Source organism: Oncorhynchus masou, chromosome 27 (assembly GCF_036934945.1).
Source record: "Oncorhynchus masou masou isolate Uvic2021 chromosome 27, UVic_Omas_1.1, whole genome shotgun sequence".
Taxonomy (NCBI): domain Eukaryota; kingdom Metazoa; phylum Chordata; class Actinopteri; order Salmoniformes; family Salmonidae; genus Oncorhynchus; species Oncorhynchus masou.
In genome coordinates this window covers 19,148,396-19,166,860 of record NC_088238.1, presented here as the reverse complement: position 1 = coordinate 19,166,860, position 18,465 = coordinate 19,148,396, and the positions used below count along the sequence as shown (strand labels likewise).

Genomic DNA, 18,465 nt, shown 5'->3' with positions numbered 1-18,465 from the left:
GAGAGCTCTGACAGGCACAGCCACAAGGAGTGAGAGAGAACCAGAGGTTGGGTTCTCTGAGTGAGTCTGTCTGGTTGGTTTAGATCTGGTAATTATGTATAGCTCTTTCTTAAGCCCTGGCTACTTTCCACAAATACAGCAGTGGACTCTAATTGCAGAACTCACTCAGAGTTGAGCAGAGTGGACTACTGAGTGATGGCGAAGGCAGAGAGAGAGAGAGAGAGAGAGAGAGAGAGAGAGAGAGAGAGAGAGGCAGAGAGAGAGGCAGAGAGAGGGACACAGAGGGGCACAGAGAGAGACACACAGAGAGAGACAGAGACACACAGAGAGAGACACAGAGAGACACAGAGATAGACACAGACACACAGAGAGAGACACAGAGAGACACAGAGATAGACACAGACACACAGAGAGAGACACAGAGAGAGACACAGAGAGAGACACAGAGAGAGACACTGAGATAGGGGCACATAGAGAGACACACAGAGAGAGACACAGAGAGAGACACAGAGACACACAGAGAGAGACACAGAGAGACACAGAGAGAGACACAGAGAGAGACACACAGAGAGACACACAGAGAGACACACAGAGAGACACACAGAGAGACACACACACAGAGAGAGAGACAGTACTAGCAGCAGAGTACAGGGCAGACTGGGAGTTTTGGACATGCTGCTCCAGTGAATGAGACGATGTGGTACAAAAAACACTAGTGGCATTAATGCCAAGAAGCACCGCATCAATTCAAATACTCCTTATATAACTGAACTAACCCAGGATTGTTGCTGAGGTTTGAAATACAAACATACGTGTGTGTGTGTGTGTGTGTGTGTGTGTTTGGCACTGTTGTCTAGAGATGACCCAATATCCCACTACAGGACTACTTATGAGTGTTGACCCACTCATCAAATCCAGTGAAGAAGAATACTGTAAGCATGCTTTGTCCTCGTCAAGAGCATTTATCAACCGTTTTTGAAAAACAACATTTTTGAAACATTGAGTAGAGGTGTTGAAACATCTTTACTTAGCCAGGTTCTTGAGGCCCTTCAGGTTGTCTGCCTGCACCTTGGTGATCTTGTTGCTGTCCAGGTGGAGCTCGGAGAGGGAGGAGGGCAGACCTGGCAACCCACAGGAGAGAGACAGTGACGAGAGGACAAACAACCGGGGAAACCACAGCAGTTATGGTGAGGGGAAGGTAAGTGGTTAATGTCTACATACAGTATGCCAGTAGGACTCTGAATCCATAAGTCTAATGCATCTGAAATGGCACCCTAATCCCTAGTGCACTACTTTTGACTAGGTAATAGTGCACTATAGGGAATAGGATGCAAACTCAGACGCAGCATCTAACATCCAGAGGCCTATCCTTCATCCCTTCTATTCCTATTAAAGCATTAGATTAGAGGATCTCTCTCTGAGTACTATTCCATCTGAACTGGTTGCCAGATTCCCACAATAGACCAGATAACATTCATCTTACACGCCTCTGAATTAATATGCTGTTTTAGTTTTCCTCTCTTGGTTCCACACTGTAACCATTGTTCAGTGGAGCCTATGAATCCAAATGTGCATTCTTGCAGTGCTAGATGATTGATGATTTTGGCTGTGGTCGATTGAGTAAGAGATCCTCGCTGTTAACTTGAATTCCTTTGTTTTAGCTGGAGCTATTGAGCTGTGAAGTATTCAAACCAGTCCTGGTTGAAAATAGAGATTCAGGCCCAGCATTGTAAAAAATAATAATATGTTGATTCAACGTACAATTGAAAGGAATTAAGTTGCAATTGTGAGTATGCTCAACAAAATGTTCACACACCAACTCTTGTTGTGAGTTTGCTCAACAAACATTTTCACAATCCCATTGCAGCTGGTTGCCTTATAATTATACAGTATGTTGAATACATATTTTGTTGTTGTAGTGTTCTCAAAATCCTTACAGTCATCCTTTATTGAAATGACATGTTATTTTCCATATTCTTTAGTTGGATCCTCACAGTGAAATGATCTGACATGGCTGGATAGGTGAAAGCTATGTAATGGATCTCATACCTAGCCTCGTGTTCGATTTCCTATGATCCCTTCAAGGGACTGGAAGGAAGGATGATTTGTGATACGGTGACCAGAGAGGGCAGTACCTTTGGGGATCTCTGTCAGGTTGGTGTCTGCAATGCGGATGTATGAGACTTTCTTCAGGGCCCCGAATGCCCCAGCCTCAACCCCTGCACTCTTCAGGGGGTTGGAACCGAGCTCTGGAAAGACAAGGAGGGAGAGAGAGACAGACAGAGAGACAGAGAAAGAATTAAGGGAGATGGAGTATTAAGACACAGAGGGAGCAGAAATAAAGAGAGAGATAGACAGAGAGGAAGATAAATAGAGAGATAGACAGAGAGGAAGATAAATAGAGAGGTAGACAGAGAGGAAGATAAATAGAGAGGTAGACAGAGGAAGATAAATAGAGAGGTAGACAGAGAGGAAGATAAATAGAGAGATAGACAGAGAGGAAGATAAATAGAGAGGTAGACAGAGAGGAAGATAAATAGAGAGGTAGACAGAGAGGAAGATAAATAGAGAGGTAGACAGAGGAAGATAAATAGAGAGATAGACAGAGAGGAAGATAAATAGGGAGGTAGACAGAGAGGAAGATAAATAGAGAGATAGACAGAGAGGAAGATAAATAGAGAGGTAGACAGAGGAAGATAAATAGAGAGGTAGACAGAGAGGAAGATAAATAGAGAGATAGACAGAGAGGAAGATAAATAGAGAGGTAGACAGAGAGGAAGATAAATAGAGAGATAGACAGAGAGGAAGATAAATAGAGATAGACAGAGAGGAAGATAAATAGAGAGGTAGACAGAGAGGAAGATAAATAGAGAGGTAGACAGAGAGGAAGATAAATAGAGAGGTAGACAGAGAGGAAGATAAATAGAGAGGTAGACAGAGAGGAAGATAAATAGAGAGATTGACAGAGAGGAAGATAAATAGAGAGGTAGACAGAGAGGAAGATAAATAGAGAGGTAGACAGAGAGGAAGATAAATAGAGAGATAGACAGAGAGGAAGATAAATAGAGAGGTAGACAGAGAGGAAGATAAATAGAGAGGTAGACAGAGAGGAAGATAAATAGAGAGGTAGACAGAGAGGAAGATAAATAGAGAGGTAGACAGAGAGGAAGATAAATAGAGAGGTAGACAGAGAGGAAGATAAATAGAGAGATAGACAGAGAGGAAGATAAATAGAGATAGACAGAGAGGAAGATAAATAGAGAGATAGACAGAGAGGAAGATAAATAGAGAGATAGACAGAGAGGAAGATAAATAGAGAGGTAGACAGAGAGGAAGATAAATAGAGAGATAGACAGAGAGGAAGTTAAATAGAGAGGTAGACAATCGGAGGAGGAGACAGGAGGTGGAGGAGAAAAGAAAACAGAGAAAACAGTCTGACTGTAATGTTTTACATTTACGTTTTAGCTGAAAACCTGTTATCTTGCTCCTGTCCTATTGCTACTATGCAGTCAATTAAGAAAACATGTTCAAGTGACTGTGTGTACTGTATACAGTATGTGTGTTAAGGATTAGACTAGTTATATCGTATGGAATTTGAGTACAGAACAAGGGATGGGTTGAGTTCATTATGCACCCAACAGAAGAAAACAGACTTGTCATTAAGGCAATACAGGCAGGCTAAAGCAAGGGCACAAAATATCTGAACGATTTCTAATAGTATTTGAACCCAGGTCTGGTCAATACCCATGACGATGACCTGGGCCATGCCCTCGAAGGAGGCCTTCTTGATCTTAGTGATCTTGTTCTCGTGGATGCGAAGCTCCTGCAGGCTCTTGGGCATGTTGGCGGGCATTTCCTTGAGGTGGTTCTTGGAGAGGTAGAGGCGCTGCAGCTTGCCCAGGGGAATGAAGGCCTTGGGGTGGATTGTGGTGATCTGGTTGTTCACCAGGATCAGGGTCTGGGGAGATTGGAGAGAGAACAATCTCTGTTATATTTAAGCTAATGCTAATGTGTATGTTTTGCTAATTAGAATTTGTATGTTTATGCTAATTAGAATTAGTATGTTTGTGGCAATGCTAATTACTATGTAGATATCTATGCTAATGTACAAATGGGAAACTGCTTTTTCCATTTGAGATTGCTTTTGAGATAGCTTTTTCTATTTGAGATAGCTAGCTACATTATTGCAATACATGGGACGCCAGGGTAGCCTAGTGGTTAGAGCGTTGGACTAGTAACTGAAAGGTTGCAAGTACAAATCCCCGAGCTGACAAAGTACAAATCTGTCATTCTCCCCCGAACTCACTGTTCCTAGGCCATCATTGAAAATAAGAATTTGTTCTTTAACTGACTTGCCTAGTTAAATAAAGGTAAAACAAACATTATTATCATTAGCACTGATGTGTTACTCTGAAATGTGTTCTGTCCCTGGCTACTTTAATGTGGCTCCCCATGGGTGTATGTGATCATTGTTTATGTGTGTAATTGAAGGCAGACTTTTCATTATATCATAGTGAGGTTGCAAAAATAGCTTCACAAACAGACTGGACTATTTTAGACTATTTTGACGAGCATCTTAAACGCTTGACATCAACAAAATACGATGTTTTCGACCTATTGCAGACTGTTTGATTACATTTCCCAAGTATGGACTGACTGACTCAATTGAACGTATCCAAGGTAACTGAAATGTGAGATTGTTTTTTAACGTCTGTACAGTAATCCCAACACACCCTTGCACCTCGTCTTAAAGAGCACAGGCGCCAGGGTTGTTGTGATTGGCGGCAATTTCTGAGAAATTTCGCAAGAGAAATTGCTGTGTCTCTAGTGGACCGTTCCTTACTCAAGGCTGCAGACGGGGGTGGAAGAATGGAGAATGCAGAGAATACAGCAAATTCCCCCTGGAGAGAACAACTAATGTACTTGTACGGGGGTGGAAATAGTGTGGGCCGTTTGACAGAGGTGGGCTATTTATTACAGGTCAGAAAGCTGTACACGTGTAGAGAGGTCACGCGATGGCCCAGAGGAGAATCGTTTCCATGGCACCTGGGGAACATTGGTACCTGGATTCCTGTGGTTAAAACAAATGTTTACAGTGCTGTTTCCTTTGGTAGACTATTTTTAGAATATTTGATTCGAGTTAAACATGTTAGTTAAACATGTTAGTGGTTTGGAATGTGATCAGGAAATCAGCTCTCCAAAAAAAGTATACACACGTGGGACGCACACACACAGACACACACACACACACACACACACACACACACACACACACACACACACACACACACACACACACACACACACACACACACACACACACACACACACACACACACACACACACACACACTAGTACGCACACACACACACACACACACTTAAGCTCCCTCTTGTCTCAAGAAAGTCCAGAGATAAATCAGATTTCCACTGCTTCGCTCCAGCCGATACTTTTGCATGTCTAACAAGCCTGTTAGGATGTCATCCAACAAACCCCGGCTTCAAGTTCAGCTTCGGTGTTTTCCCGTTAGCTCTCTCCTACCCAAGACATTCAGGTTTCTACACTCACTCTGGTATATACTTTGAAGGGATGTCAACATTGCACTCCTTAGAAGAATTGATACAACATGGCGAGTTGTGAATCAATGTTTTTTGGAAAATGCAAAAAGTAAGGGGCCAATCAGTATTTGGTGAAAAGCTGCAACAAAGTGGACAATTTGTATGTGTAGTGGACATATTGAGTGTTTAGTGGACAAATTGAGTGTTTAGTGGACATATTGAGTGTGTAATGGACATACTGTATTAAGTGTTTAGTGGACATATTGAGTGTTTAGTGGACATATTGAGTGTCTAGTGGAGCGGACATGTTTAGAGGACATATTGAGTGTTTAGTGGAGGGACATATTGAGTGTTTAGTGGACATACAGTTGTAAGTGTTTAGTGGAGGGGACATGTTTAGTGGACATATTGAGTGTTTAGTGGACATATTGAGTGTTTAGTGGACATACAGTTGTAAGTGTTTAGTGGACATATTGAGTGTTTAGTGGACATATTGAGTGTTTAGTGGACATATTGAGTGTTTAGTGGAGGGGACATGTTTAGTGGACATATTGAGTGTTTAGTGGACATATTGAGTGTTTAGAGGACATATTGAGTGTTTAGTGGAGGGGACATGTTTAGAGGACATATTGAGTGTTTAGAGGACATATTGAGTGTTTAGAGGACATATTGAGTGTTTAGTGGAGGGGACATGTTTAGAGGACATATTGAGTGTTTAGTGGACATAATGAGTGTTTAGTGGACATATTGAGTGTTTAGTGGAAGGGACATGTTTAGAGGACATATTGAGTGTTTAGTGGAGGTGACATGTTTAGAGGACACATTGAGTGTTTAGTGGACATATTGAGTGTTTAGTGGGCATATTGAGTGTTTAGTGGAGGGGACAAATTGAGTGTTTAGTGGAGGGGACATATTGAGTGTTTAGTGGAGGGGACATATTGAGTGGTAAACTCTTACTTGGAGTCCCTTCAGAGTCTTGAAGTCATTCTCCTTGATCTCAGTGATCTTGTTGTTCTGCAGGTCCAGCAGGGTGCTGTCTGCAGGGATCTCATCTGGAACACTCTTCAGGCCTGCAGAAGAAGACGAAGAAGAGTAGAGATACCCACAGACCAAGTCAAAACAGGAAGGAGAGTAGAGATACTCACAAACCAAGACAAAACAGGAAGGAGAGTAGAGATACCCACAGACCGAGACAAAACAGGAAGGAGAGTAGAGATACCCACAGACCAAGTCAAAACAGGACAAAACAGGAAGGAGAGTAGAGATACCCACAGACCGAGACAAAACAGGAAGGAAGAGAGGAGAGATACCCACAGACCAAGACAAAACAGGAAGGAGAGTAGAGATACCCACAGACGACAAAACAGACAAAAAGGAGAGTAGAGATACAGGAAGGAGAGGAGAGATACCCACAGACCAAGACAAAACAGGAAGGAGAGGAGAGATACCCACAGACCGAGACAAAACAGGAAGGAGAGTAGAGATACCCACAGACCGAGACAAAACAGGAAGGAGAGGAGAGATACCCACAGACCGAGACAAAACAGGAAGGAGAGGAGAGATACCCACAGACCGAGACAAAACAGGAAGGAGAGGAGAGATACCCACAGACCGAGACAAAACAGGAAGGAGAGGAGAGATACTTCTAGGCCAGTCCGTGGAAGCTAGTTTCATGTGATTTTAATTCATTCATTTACCCATTTTTTTTATTTCATTGTATTTTACATTCAATTTCAGAGTTAATGATGTTGAATGAAATTAGGTTTGGCCCAACCCTGCCATAAGCATTTGTGTGCATGATGAGGCATGACAAGGAGTGTGTGTGTGAACGCTTGGTCGTGTCTATGGTATGTTTGTCCAGGTGACAGGAGACTTCTTGAGCTGTGCTGCAGCTCTGCCTGCTAGCTAATGGGAAATGAAGTTCGCAGTAGAGTTTGGTCGAGAGATTATGGCGCGTTCACGTGCTAGTCGGAACAAGGAAACTAGGACATTTCAGACTTGCTAACTGTGCCGAGTTCAACCAGTTAGCAAGTCAGAAATGTCAAAATGTTTAGCATGTCAACAGTGAATAACCCCAAAGAACCAACGTATGATGTGTTTCATGGTAATAGTCCAGACATGAGTGATACCAGATACCCCATGAGTTAGCATTGAAACAATCTATGGCACACAGTGTGGAAATGGGACTCAAAATGAATTTCCGTCAATTTCAAGTGTCCATATACCTGGACACTGACCTCATTGCATGCAGTTTGGGTTGGAGAGTACATTGCATTATTTGGCACTGAGACAGTAAATGTCATCTGTCTATATGACTGGTAAACCAGAACCATATGTTCTGAGGGAGAACACTGAGGGAAATATGAGCTGGGGTGATGTATACACTATGTAGATGTATTGGGTAAATGATGTATTTTTGTGGAATATGATTCTGTTCTATTCTGTTCTATTTGAACTTTTCTATTATATTCTGTTCTGTTATATTCTATTCCATCATATTCTATTCTATTGTGTTCTATTCTATTCTGTTCTATTCTATTATTTTATATTCTATTGTCTTCCATTCCATTCCATTCCATTCCATTGTATTCTCTTGTGTTCTATTCCATTCCATTCTATTCCATTCCATTGTATTCTATTGTCTTCTATTCCATTCAATTCCATTGTATTCTCTTGTGTTCTATTCCATTCCATTCTATTCTATTATTGCATATTCTACTCTATTCTGTTCTGTTCTGTTCTGTTATATTCTATGGGTATTGCTTTAAATAGAGGGCGAACACAGAGAGCTACCACAAGTCATCTAAACAACACAATGGCTAAGAGTCATGGTTCACATGGCTGGTTTCCATTCTAGAGGACGGCGGTTGTCTCTGGAATAAACTGTTTAGTCATTCAGGGCTTAAATGCTCTGTCTTTAAAACTCCACATATGCAGACACACTTTGGCTTAAAAGCTTTGAGCACGCCTCTCTTACACAAACATTCTCTTCAGCTCAGATGGCTTTTCTATCAGTTTCTCCTACCCTGCCCAAACCCCACAATCCTTCACACAGCTGTCTGTAGGCTCTCACTGTGCGGCATATCACCACTGTGCTCCCTCTCTCCATCTCCCACTTAATATCTTCTCTCACTCCTCATGTCCTTCTCTCATATCCCTTCACCCTTCCATCACGTCTCTTTCTCATCTACTCACCCCCCTTTTCCATCCATCGCCTTCTCTCTCTCTCCTCTCATTACATCTCCATCTCCTCTCTCGACCTCAATCCGTCTTTTGTTATTCTTCTCTCTCTCTCTCTCTCTCTCTCTCTCTCTCTCTCTCTCTCTCTCTCTCTCTCTCTCTCTCGTTACATTTCCATCTCCTTTCTCTACCTCAATCCATCTTTTGTTATTCTTCTCTCTCTCTCTCTCTCTCTCTCTCTCGCTCTCTTCCTCTAGCAGTGGTTGGTACGGTAAACAGTTTGGAGAGAGTGTGTCTACGTGTAGGAGAGGGGTACAGGGGTGAGAGGTCAGTTACTGAGAGTCGGGTGGCAGGAAAGTCTGGTTGAGATGTTTAGTCTCAGGGTTTATGTCCTCTGGAAGGATTTGAAATGAAAGACTGAATAGCAGACAACAGACTTCTGCTATGAGCCACCTATGTGTAATGGATGTATTTATAGTGCCTATGGTCACACTCACTGGTCCCAACCTTTAATAACAAAGGGCAAAACATTACAGACTACAAAGGGAAGCACAGCTTACCGGATGAGCGAAACCACTTCTATGCTCGTTTCGAGGCAAATAATACTGAAACATGCATGAGAGCACCAGCTGTCATGGCTCACATCAACACCATCATCCCAGAAACCCTAGATCCACTCCGATTTGCATACCGCCTCAACAGATCCACAGATGATGTAGTCTCTATTGTACTCCACACTGCTCTTTCAAACCGGGACAAAAGGAACACCTGTGTGAGAATGCTATTCATTGACTACAGCTCAGCGTTTATCACAATAGTGCCCTCAAAGCTCATCAATAAGCTAAGGACCCTGGGACTAAACGCCTCCCTCTGCAAATGGATCCTTGACTTCCTGACGGGCCGCCCCCAGGTGGTAAGGGTGCATGCTCAGGGTGCATGCTCAGGGTGCATGCTCAGCCCCCTCCTGTACTCCTTGTTCACTCATGACTGCACGGCCAGGCATGAATCAAACACCATCATTAAATTTGCCAATGATACAACAGTGGTAGGCCTTATCACCGATAACAACGAGACATCCTATAGGGAGGAGGTCAGAGATGGTCGTGTGGTGCCAGGACAACAACCTCTCCCTCAACGTGATCAAGACAAAGGAGATGATTGTGGACTCCAGGTAAAAGAGGACTGAGCGCACCCCCATTCTCATCGACGGGGCTGCAGTGGAGCAGGTTGAGAGGTTCCTTGGTGTCCACATCACCAACAAACTAACATGGTACAAGCACACCATGACAGTCGTGAAGAGGGCACGACAAAACCTATTCCCCTCAGGACACTGAAAAGATTTGGCATGGGTCCTCAGACCCTCAAAAGGTTCTACAGCTGCACAATCGAGAGCATTTGATGGTTGCATCACTGCCTGGTATGGCAACTGCTTGGGCTCCGACGGCAAGGCACTACAGAGGGTAGTGCGAACGGCCCAGGACATCACTTGGGCCAGGCTTCCTGCCATCCAGGACCTCTATACCAGGCGGTGTCAGAGGAAGGCCCTAAAAATTGTCAAAACCCCAGCCACCCCAGTCATAGACTGTTTGCTCTGCTACCACACGGCAAGCAGTACTGGAGTGCCAAGTCTAGGTCCAAGAGTCTTCTAAACAGCTTCTACCCCCAAGCCATAAGACTCCTGAACATCTAGTCAAATGGCTACCCAGACTATTCACATTGCCCCCCTACACTCCCTCCTGTCTCCACACCACTGGCACTCTCTGTTGTCATCTATGCATAGTCACTTTAATTAACTCTACCTACATGTACATACTACCTCAACTAACCGGTGGCCCCACACACTGACTCTGTACCGGCACCCCCCTGTATATATTGTTGTTTTTTACTGCTCCTCTTTAATTGCCTGTTACTTGTATCTCTTATTCTTATCCTTATTATTTGAAACGGCACTGTCAGTTAGGGGCTCGTAAGTCAGTATTTCACTGTAAGGTTGTATTCGGCACATGTGACTCATACAACTGGATTTGATTTGATTTGAATCTTCCATTAAAAGTAAGAACATCTATAAAAAAAAACATGTTTTTGTTCAAACTTGGGATCATTTCCATAGCAATGTCACGGATGAAATGGCTGGTCAGATCGTCTCAGTGCTCTGCAGATTATGTTTCCATTTAAGAAAGTCGGCTTGGCTGATACATAAGTAAGTGAGAGAAACCAGAGGTTGAGATAGTACGCTCTGTTCTTGTTGAGATACTGGCACAGTAACATGACCTCTTGACAAGTGGCATACTAGAAAAATAGGAGCTGAATGCCAACATAGTCCCTTTATTGTAGCAATTTCAATAAAAGCCAAATTAATGTGATATCAAGCATATGATTGACCTGGCCTCTCGCCCTCATGCTTTCAGCACATCCAAGCATTAATTGCAACGTTTAAAAATTTCCAGCCCTGCAATCCTTTCTCTCTTTGTGAGGGGAAGGTCTGTTCAGTCATTATGGGTCTGATTGTCCCTGAGTTGAGCGTGAGTTTTCCATTACGTTGTCCATTCACAGCAGCACAGTGTAGCTACGTCTGTCAGCAACACTAGTAATGACTCAGTTCAGTCAGAGCATTGGGAAAAAGAAGGGCTTCTGTCATCCACAGCACCTGTTGACACATAGGGACCCAGTAAATCAAACTCTCCTAGATAGGAGAGTTCAAGGCAACTGGGAACATTATATCCCATTGACGACTGTAACATCAGCCTGTTTTTAATCTAAACCTTAATGAAACCGAGCATTTTTTTTATGAAGAGTCTTGTGTTCATTAAACCTAATTTCCTAACTCAGAAAGAAAGGAACCTGTTTTGATAGTACACCACCAGGGTTGGGGAGTAGCAGATTATATGTAATCTGTTACATGTAAGAGATTACAAAAAAACGTTAATCAGGTATGTAATCCGTTATGTTACCAGCAAAAATATAGTAATCAGATTACAGATACTTTTGAAAAAATAGATGATTACTTTGAGGATTACTTTTTAATTCAGAAAGAGTGTTTGAAAAAACAAATATTTGACACTTCTCTGTTTTGACATTTTAAATCAGCATTGAAAAAAGGAGCACGTTTAAATTTGTTCCACCTGAGCACAGTCAGAGACCACTATGATGACACACCAAATGTGTTTGATGGATTGAGGGAAAAGAGCAGGAATAGGATTTTGTAGGCTACAATCCAAGCTTTGGCTTCCAATGGTGCGACTGCTTTTGGCATCCAAAGATTATCCAACTTGAATAAACGCTTAGAGGTGAGGATGACAGCAGTGGTGTAGTCTACAGCGATATAGATATCACTTATTATTGTTATCTACATAGCGCGTTGATGTGAATCACACTGCTGCTCTCTCATTTAGCTATTTGCACCTTACGGATTGTGGTTGTTGTGGATGGCTGTTCACAAATGTGTATTTGAACCCAATAATGTTTGAATTCAAGAAGTTTAAGCTGTCTATCAATCATTGTTTTTGAAACCAGTGAAAAATGTGTTCTTGCAACAGCTGCTATTTAACCTTTATTTAACTAGGAAAGTCAGTTAAAAACAAATTCTTATTTTCAATGACAGCCTAGGAACAGTGAGTTAACTGCCTTGTTCAGGGGCAGAACGGCAGATTAGTACTTTGTCGACTCAGGGACTTGAACTTACAACCTTTCTGTTACTAGTCCAATGCTCTAACCACTAGGCTATGCTGCTGCCCCAATATAGGGCTTTTATTGCTCAATCTAATTCATGCTGGAAAAAATGTATAAATCCATAGGTCTAATTGACACATGCTCAAACTTGCACACTTTTGATATACTTAAAGGGGCAGTCTGTAGTTTCTACATCCATTTGTGGACTTATAAATTATATATACAGTATGTCCATTGATTCTTGAAGAATATAACTTATAAATACCTCATGACCTTAGTTCAACTGTCACACTCCATCAGAACCCAGAATATAAGCTTGTTTTACTCCAATGTTTGTAAACATTATAAATGTAAACAAACACTGTATAGCCTCATAACATGGTTAAAACATTTTTTTGGGGTTATTAATCTAAGAGTGGTTATATCACTCCAGGCTCATCCCTCAGCTTTTAACCAAAACAGAGGCGGGGCAGACGTTTTCTTATTGTTTCATCTGTGGATTTACCCTTTAAACAGCTGCATATTATTAAGATATCAAAGTGTCATCAACAAAAAGGTAAACAATAGGTCTGTAGCTAAACATGTAGCATATGGCATACATTTTTCACATGTAAGTAGCACTTTTCAGTAGTGCTCAAAGCATGACATTCCATGAGCGCAGCATTTATTTTTTAACTCGAATCAACGAGCCCAATTAGTCCTCCATGACAACAAAATCATAAACAACAGAGTAGGGCTCACTAATAAGTCCTTAGTTTTAGGGTTATGCTCAGGTCAAACAATTTGGCTAATCTATACTTACAAGTCCTATTCTTAACGATCAAGGGGTATAACATTTATTGGAATGACTGGAATTCTGATGGACTTTGGTTTTTAATGTAAATATATAATTTAATCATATTATTATATGTGGCAGAAAGCGATGGGTTAGAAGATGTCAACATAACCAACCCATAGAATTAAATGTAATACCCATATATGACCTGTTATGTAAACTTTAACACTGATTTATCCTGCAATAGATGTCGTTCAATTGGTAACATACATTGTTGTCTTCTTCTAATGCCTCTTAAGGGAAAGTAATCTAAAAGTAATAGAATGTAATCAGATTACGTTACTGAATTTGGGTAATTCAAAAGGTCTGGGGAACAGATGTAGTCTCCAGGCCAGAGGGGCCGGTGCCGGAGATGAGGATCCAACTCTGGGGCTCCTGGGAGACGTTCAGAGTTAACAGGACCCAGTGAGGTAATGGAATCAGCCCTTTCCTGATCATCAGTCTCTCCATCTGTCTGTCGTAGTTGTTCTGTCTGTCTGTCTGGCTGCGTGGGTCAATCTGTGTCTTTCTCTTCCTCCACTGAAACTCACGGTTTCTTTGATTTCCCTCCTCTCTTTCACAGGTCTCTGTCTCTTTCTGTCTTTCTGTCTGTTTCTTTCTTTCTTTCTTCTCTCTCTCCTCTCTGTGTATACATCCCAGTCCATCTGTACCTCTCACTCTGTCTTTGTCTGTCTCCAGTATTCGTCCCCTGCTCCTCCCTTTTAAAACAAGAGTAAAGCCCCAAAACCAACCAAACTCATAGAGAAGAGAAGTTATACAAGCTACATAAGCTACAGCCAAACAACTGGGTCAGTGACTTCCCTTGGCAGAGCAGTAGTCCTGGAGATGAGTCAGGCCAAAGCATAAGGGCGAATGAAGCAAATAAACAGGATAATCTAACAAACAATTAAGAGGATCAAGTAAATCATTTTAACTGTGTGGAAACAGAGCGCCAGGCTAATTCGTGGCAGAGTTCGTTTGCCTCCAGAGGGGATGGAGAAAGGAGCGATCTGACGGAGAAGAAAACAAGCTTTAGAACATTGGGCTTGTTAAACCGGGGTGAGTTCGAGACTTTCCCAAGCCCCGCTAACCTTTTAAATCGCTGCGTCTGCAAAAACAATTAGGAAAATTAGACAAAGGCCAAAGTCATGGCAAAACTATGTCATCGTCGCAGAAGAGCGTGAAATTCACTGCATCTGAGAGCATTTCAAGTGGTCAGGCTGGGGCGGTATTCTTTTAGGCCAATTAACGAGCTGATGATGGGTAGATCAAACGCCAGACACTCTTTGAACATTTCTCTGAGGTCCCCAGATGGAGGGAACACCTCTTTGGGAACCAGGAATATGTATCTTGTAAACTAAGGGACTGCCTCAGTTAGACGATAGAGGGAGAGAAGAGCTGATGCAACAGGTTGTCTGTATTACAAATTGACCTCAGCTCATGAAAGCACATTGAATCACAGAAGTACATACTGTTATGATATTAAATATAATTTATTGGGAGAGTGTCTCACCTAAGTCGGAGCACTGCACCACACGCAGGTGGCACTGGCAGCGGAAGGGGCACTTGGGTCCTTCGGGCATGGTGGGGATGTCCACGCTGGGCTCGATGGGCACCTCTGGCAAACCAGAGCCCGCCTCATCCTCCATCATGAAGTCCAGGAAGCCCGACTGGCGGAAGGGAAGTGACCAGCATGCTGTGACCAGGAGCAGGGAGAGACAGGCTGACTTCATGGTGCCTCTGTCCGGGAGCCTAGGAGGGAGGGAAAAGGTCATGGCTTAGAGGTTAGAACTACTGTAGAGGGGTGCATGGGTATTGGTGGGTGGTAAAGGATGGGGGCAGAGGTGAGAGGTTAAGGTGTTCTACTTTTAGCAATAAAGAAGCTTTTTTATTGTATTCCATTGTCCTCCAAGCGTTGCTGACTCTCCTCTCTCCTTCAGTTTGCTCATCAACTCAAGCACCTGGGTTCCAAAGCGAGGTGGCGGCAGTGATCCCTTCCCTAAGAGGTCCAGGATAGAAAGAGGCCAACCTTTCATTTCAAGTAAAGGGTTGTGAGGTGTGTGTGGGGGTGACAGGGTGAGAGGGAAAAGGAGAGAGGGTAAAGGTCAGAGGTAGGAGGCTATAGGCTAGAAGGCCAAGCACCTGGAGTTGTTTAGGTCTGTAACAGGTCAGCAGGGGGAGAATGGCCTATTTACCTAAGAAAGGTGAAAGAGGAGAGGTCAGGGCAAAGCCAAGAACATTGGGAAATGTATCTGTAAAAGGGGGACCACCAAGGCTGTACCAAGTGTATGTGCACTTCACAGGGCAGAAACAGTAAGTATGCAAACATATTAACAATATATGGTAACGATTTGTGAAAAACATCTTGTCAAACCAATGACTGATATCTGTATAATTGTACAGGAAACTAATTTGTACTTATAGTGTTTTCCTTGTTTATCTCTCTCCATTTCAAGGCCCTCTAAGATTATAGGTAACCTGCCATATGCTGTGAGAAGTCTTCCAGTATTCTTCTCTGACCGACAAGTCATGACCGCAATGGTCATCCATTCCAGTTCATTTTTGACCCACTCAAGCCTTCTGGACAGTCCATTTCCACAAAACACACTCTGTCCAGTCAAACTGACCCTGTACTCCAAGCCCAGACAAACACAGCCCGATTACTGTACTGTACTTTCAGTTCTCTCCAACTGGTTCAGGGTCAGTGTTATTATTCAGCTCATGATGTTTGTGGTTACACACCGCCCCTTCAATTACTTTGGGACCAAAGAGAGAGGCGGGTCTGCTGGACCTTTGCATGACAGACAGATTGCTGGGTAGGTGTGTGTGTGTGTGTGTGTGTGTGTGTGTGTGTGTGTGTGTGTGTGTGTGTGTGTGTGTGTGTGTGTGTGTGTGTGTGTGTGTGTGTGTGTGTGTGTGTGTGTGTGTGTGTGTGTGTGTGTGTGTGTGTGTGTGTGTGTGTGTGTGTGTGTGTGTGTGTGTGTGTGTGTGCGCGTCCGGTTCTTAGGGTGGCGTCAGGTCAATGGGAACAGGATCAGGCCTTACGGTGGCTCTCTCTGAATATCCAGGGTAATTATAGGTCTAATCCACACTACAGCCATCACACAGACAGACAGAGCTACATTACAGCACTCAATGGGAACAGAGTTCTCCGAGCATACTGTATCACCGTTGGGATCAATCTCAAATGATGAAAAGGTGGATGGGTTGATGGATTGGATTCCTACCGTGTGGCATTTGCCTCTGCCCATCGTAATATGGGTGGACGAAGAAAACAAGGATTCAATGGGATTTTATTGTAACTCTGTGACTTTGACATGTTATTAAGTAGCCTTGCCTTATTCAAGCTGGAACAACTCATAGAGCAGGAGCCCTTCTCCTGTTTCTGTAACATGAGGCAGCTTGATGTACAAGTGCACCCCCTGGACAGGATGCTAGTCTATCACAGGGCCTTACCTCCAATCTATCTCCTTAACGCTGAGTGTCAAGCGAGACAAATCAGGTCCCATTTTTAGTCTTTGTTATGACTCAGCCAGGGATTGAACTCACAACCTTCCAATCTCAGGGTGGACACTCAGTTGGAAACATGTGCCATGTGTTGAAACTCAGAGATAAAACATATCCAATCTTAGCTGAACAGTGGAGCACAAGAACATGTTGGTCCAATCTCTTTGAACAGGGCAAATCTTGGCTGTAGGTTGAACTGATCTATAAGTCAGTATGTAGGGGAATCCATAATGAATACCCTGTTAGTTGTCTTGCCAAGATGGTTAGTCTTTTTAAACCTCCATTGGTCTGAGAGCAGGAAACCAAAGAGATAGCAGGAAGGAATGCTGTACTGATTTGCATTCCACGAAAATAGTGCATTTTAATAGCCTGTTATATTAAATCAAGATTCAATAAATCAATAAATAAATCAATTCAATACATATTTTTTTTTATATGGATAAAGACTTTCTAAAGTGCAAAAATTCTCCATTTTGACATGTCCCTCTGTGCACATAATGACCCTGTTACCCATAGAATAGATAGACAGGCTAGAAATGTTACAACAATTGATTTTGTTTTATGATTGCCACTCCCTGTTGCACACGACACACTTCCATTCCCCCTGTCACAAGGGGATTTATGGCTGATTTAAGATGAAATCACATGTTTGTTTTTTAAAGTTACAATTCTCAAAAGGCACTGAATTGGTGGAACGACCCGTATAGTCCCTGACCACTAAGCATTGATCCTGATCTCCTCAGTGTCTGGACATTAGCCATTGCTGGAGGTACATGCAGGCAGGCAGGCACACACACGTACACACACACGTACAGACACACACAGAGGAACTCATATTAAAAGCAGCCTCCTGTGTGTCCTCCCATTTCTAGGTGATAATAAACCTTCCCGAGGCGTATTAAAACAAAGCAGGGCAGGAGGGAAGAGATACCAATCTCCTTGAAGAGGGAGATCTGTCAGTCATGTTTTTATTAAACACTATAAGACCGCTAATGAACTCCTATACTGGCACATTAGCAACAACTGTATAATACTACCTGCTGATTGGTTGGTAATATGCTAACCCAACAACGCCACATCCAATGTGGTGCTAGTAATGATCAAAACTGACATGCATGTCTAGGTTAGCTTATTTCATGTGTACAGGCATAGTACGATAAGGATTTGACACAATTGTGAGAAAAATATGAATAAGGAAACGTTTGAAGCTTGCAAACCATGCAAACCATGCCAATCAAGATCTTGATTCCAGTCCATTTAGTAGTAAGGTGCAGTAGCCTAACTGCAGTGAATGAATTTCCTTTCTCTAAATAATCTGTATTCTAGAGAGGTTGAGCGATGCCACGAGACCCAGCAATGCAGAAGGGAGCTCGTCACAGTTTGGTTGAACCTGTGCAGGCAGACACATTCCATTAGACGTCCCACCGACCCCCAGGCATTGGCTCTTTCATCAGTAGTTTCCTGAAAGATATCCAGGAGAGAGGAGGGGAGAGGAGAGAGCATACAGAACTGATCTGGCGAGGCCCCCATGGTGCATCTGGAGCATCCATTGGTTAGATCACAGACGGCCCTAAAAAAAACATGCTTCGAAGTGCAAGTCTGTGTGTGAACCTAGAGGGCTGTGTCCACGGCACGCCACGACACGACAGAGCCGATCCTCTGCTAAACCACTTTGAAGAAACCTGCCCCCGTCAGCACTTTGACTGGTCCTCTATCCCATCAATCTCCCATCTTCA

General features: G+C 42.9%; 1 protein-coding gene across 1 annotated transcript in view; it reads right to left on the bottom strand.

Annotated features, from left to right (window-relative positions):
* LOC135515707 (decorin-like) overlaps positions 1-18,465 on the bottom strand; it is a 31,923-nt gene that overhangs the window by 5,524 nt on the left and 7,934 nt on the right. Inside the window, exons 2-6 of the mRNA XM_064939392.1 lie at positions 14,736-14,974; positions 6,517-6,629; positions 3,745-3,958; positions 2,136-2,249; positions 1,028-1,121 (exon numbers count right to left, since the gene is read on the bottom strand). Of these exons, the coding sequence (XP_064795464.1) occupies positions 1,028-1,121; positions 2,136-2,249; positions 3,745-3,958; positions 6,517-6,629; positions 14,736-14,955 (755 nt within the window). The 5' untranslated portion in view covers positions 14,956-14,974. The remainder of the gene's footprint in view (positions 1-1,027; positions 1,122-2,135; positions 2,250-3,744; positions 3,959-6,516; positions 6,630-14,735; positions 14,975-18,465) is intronic.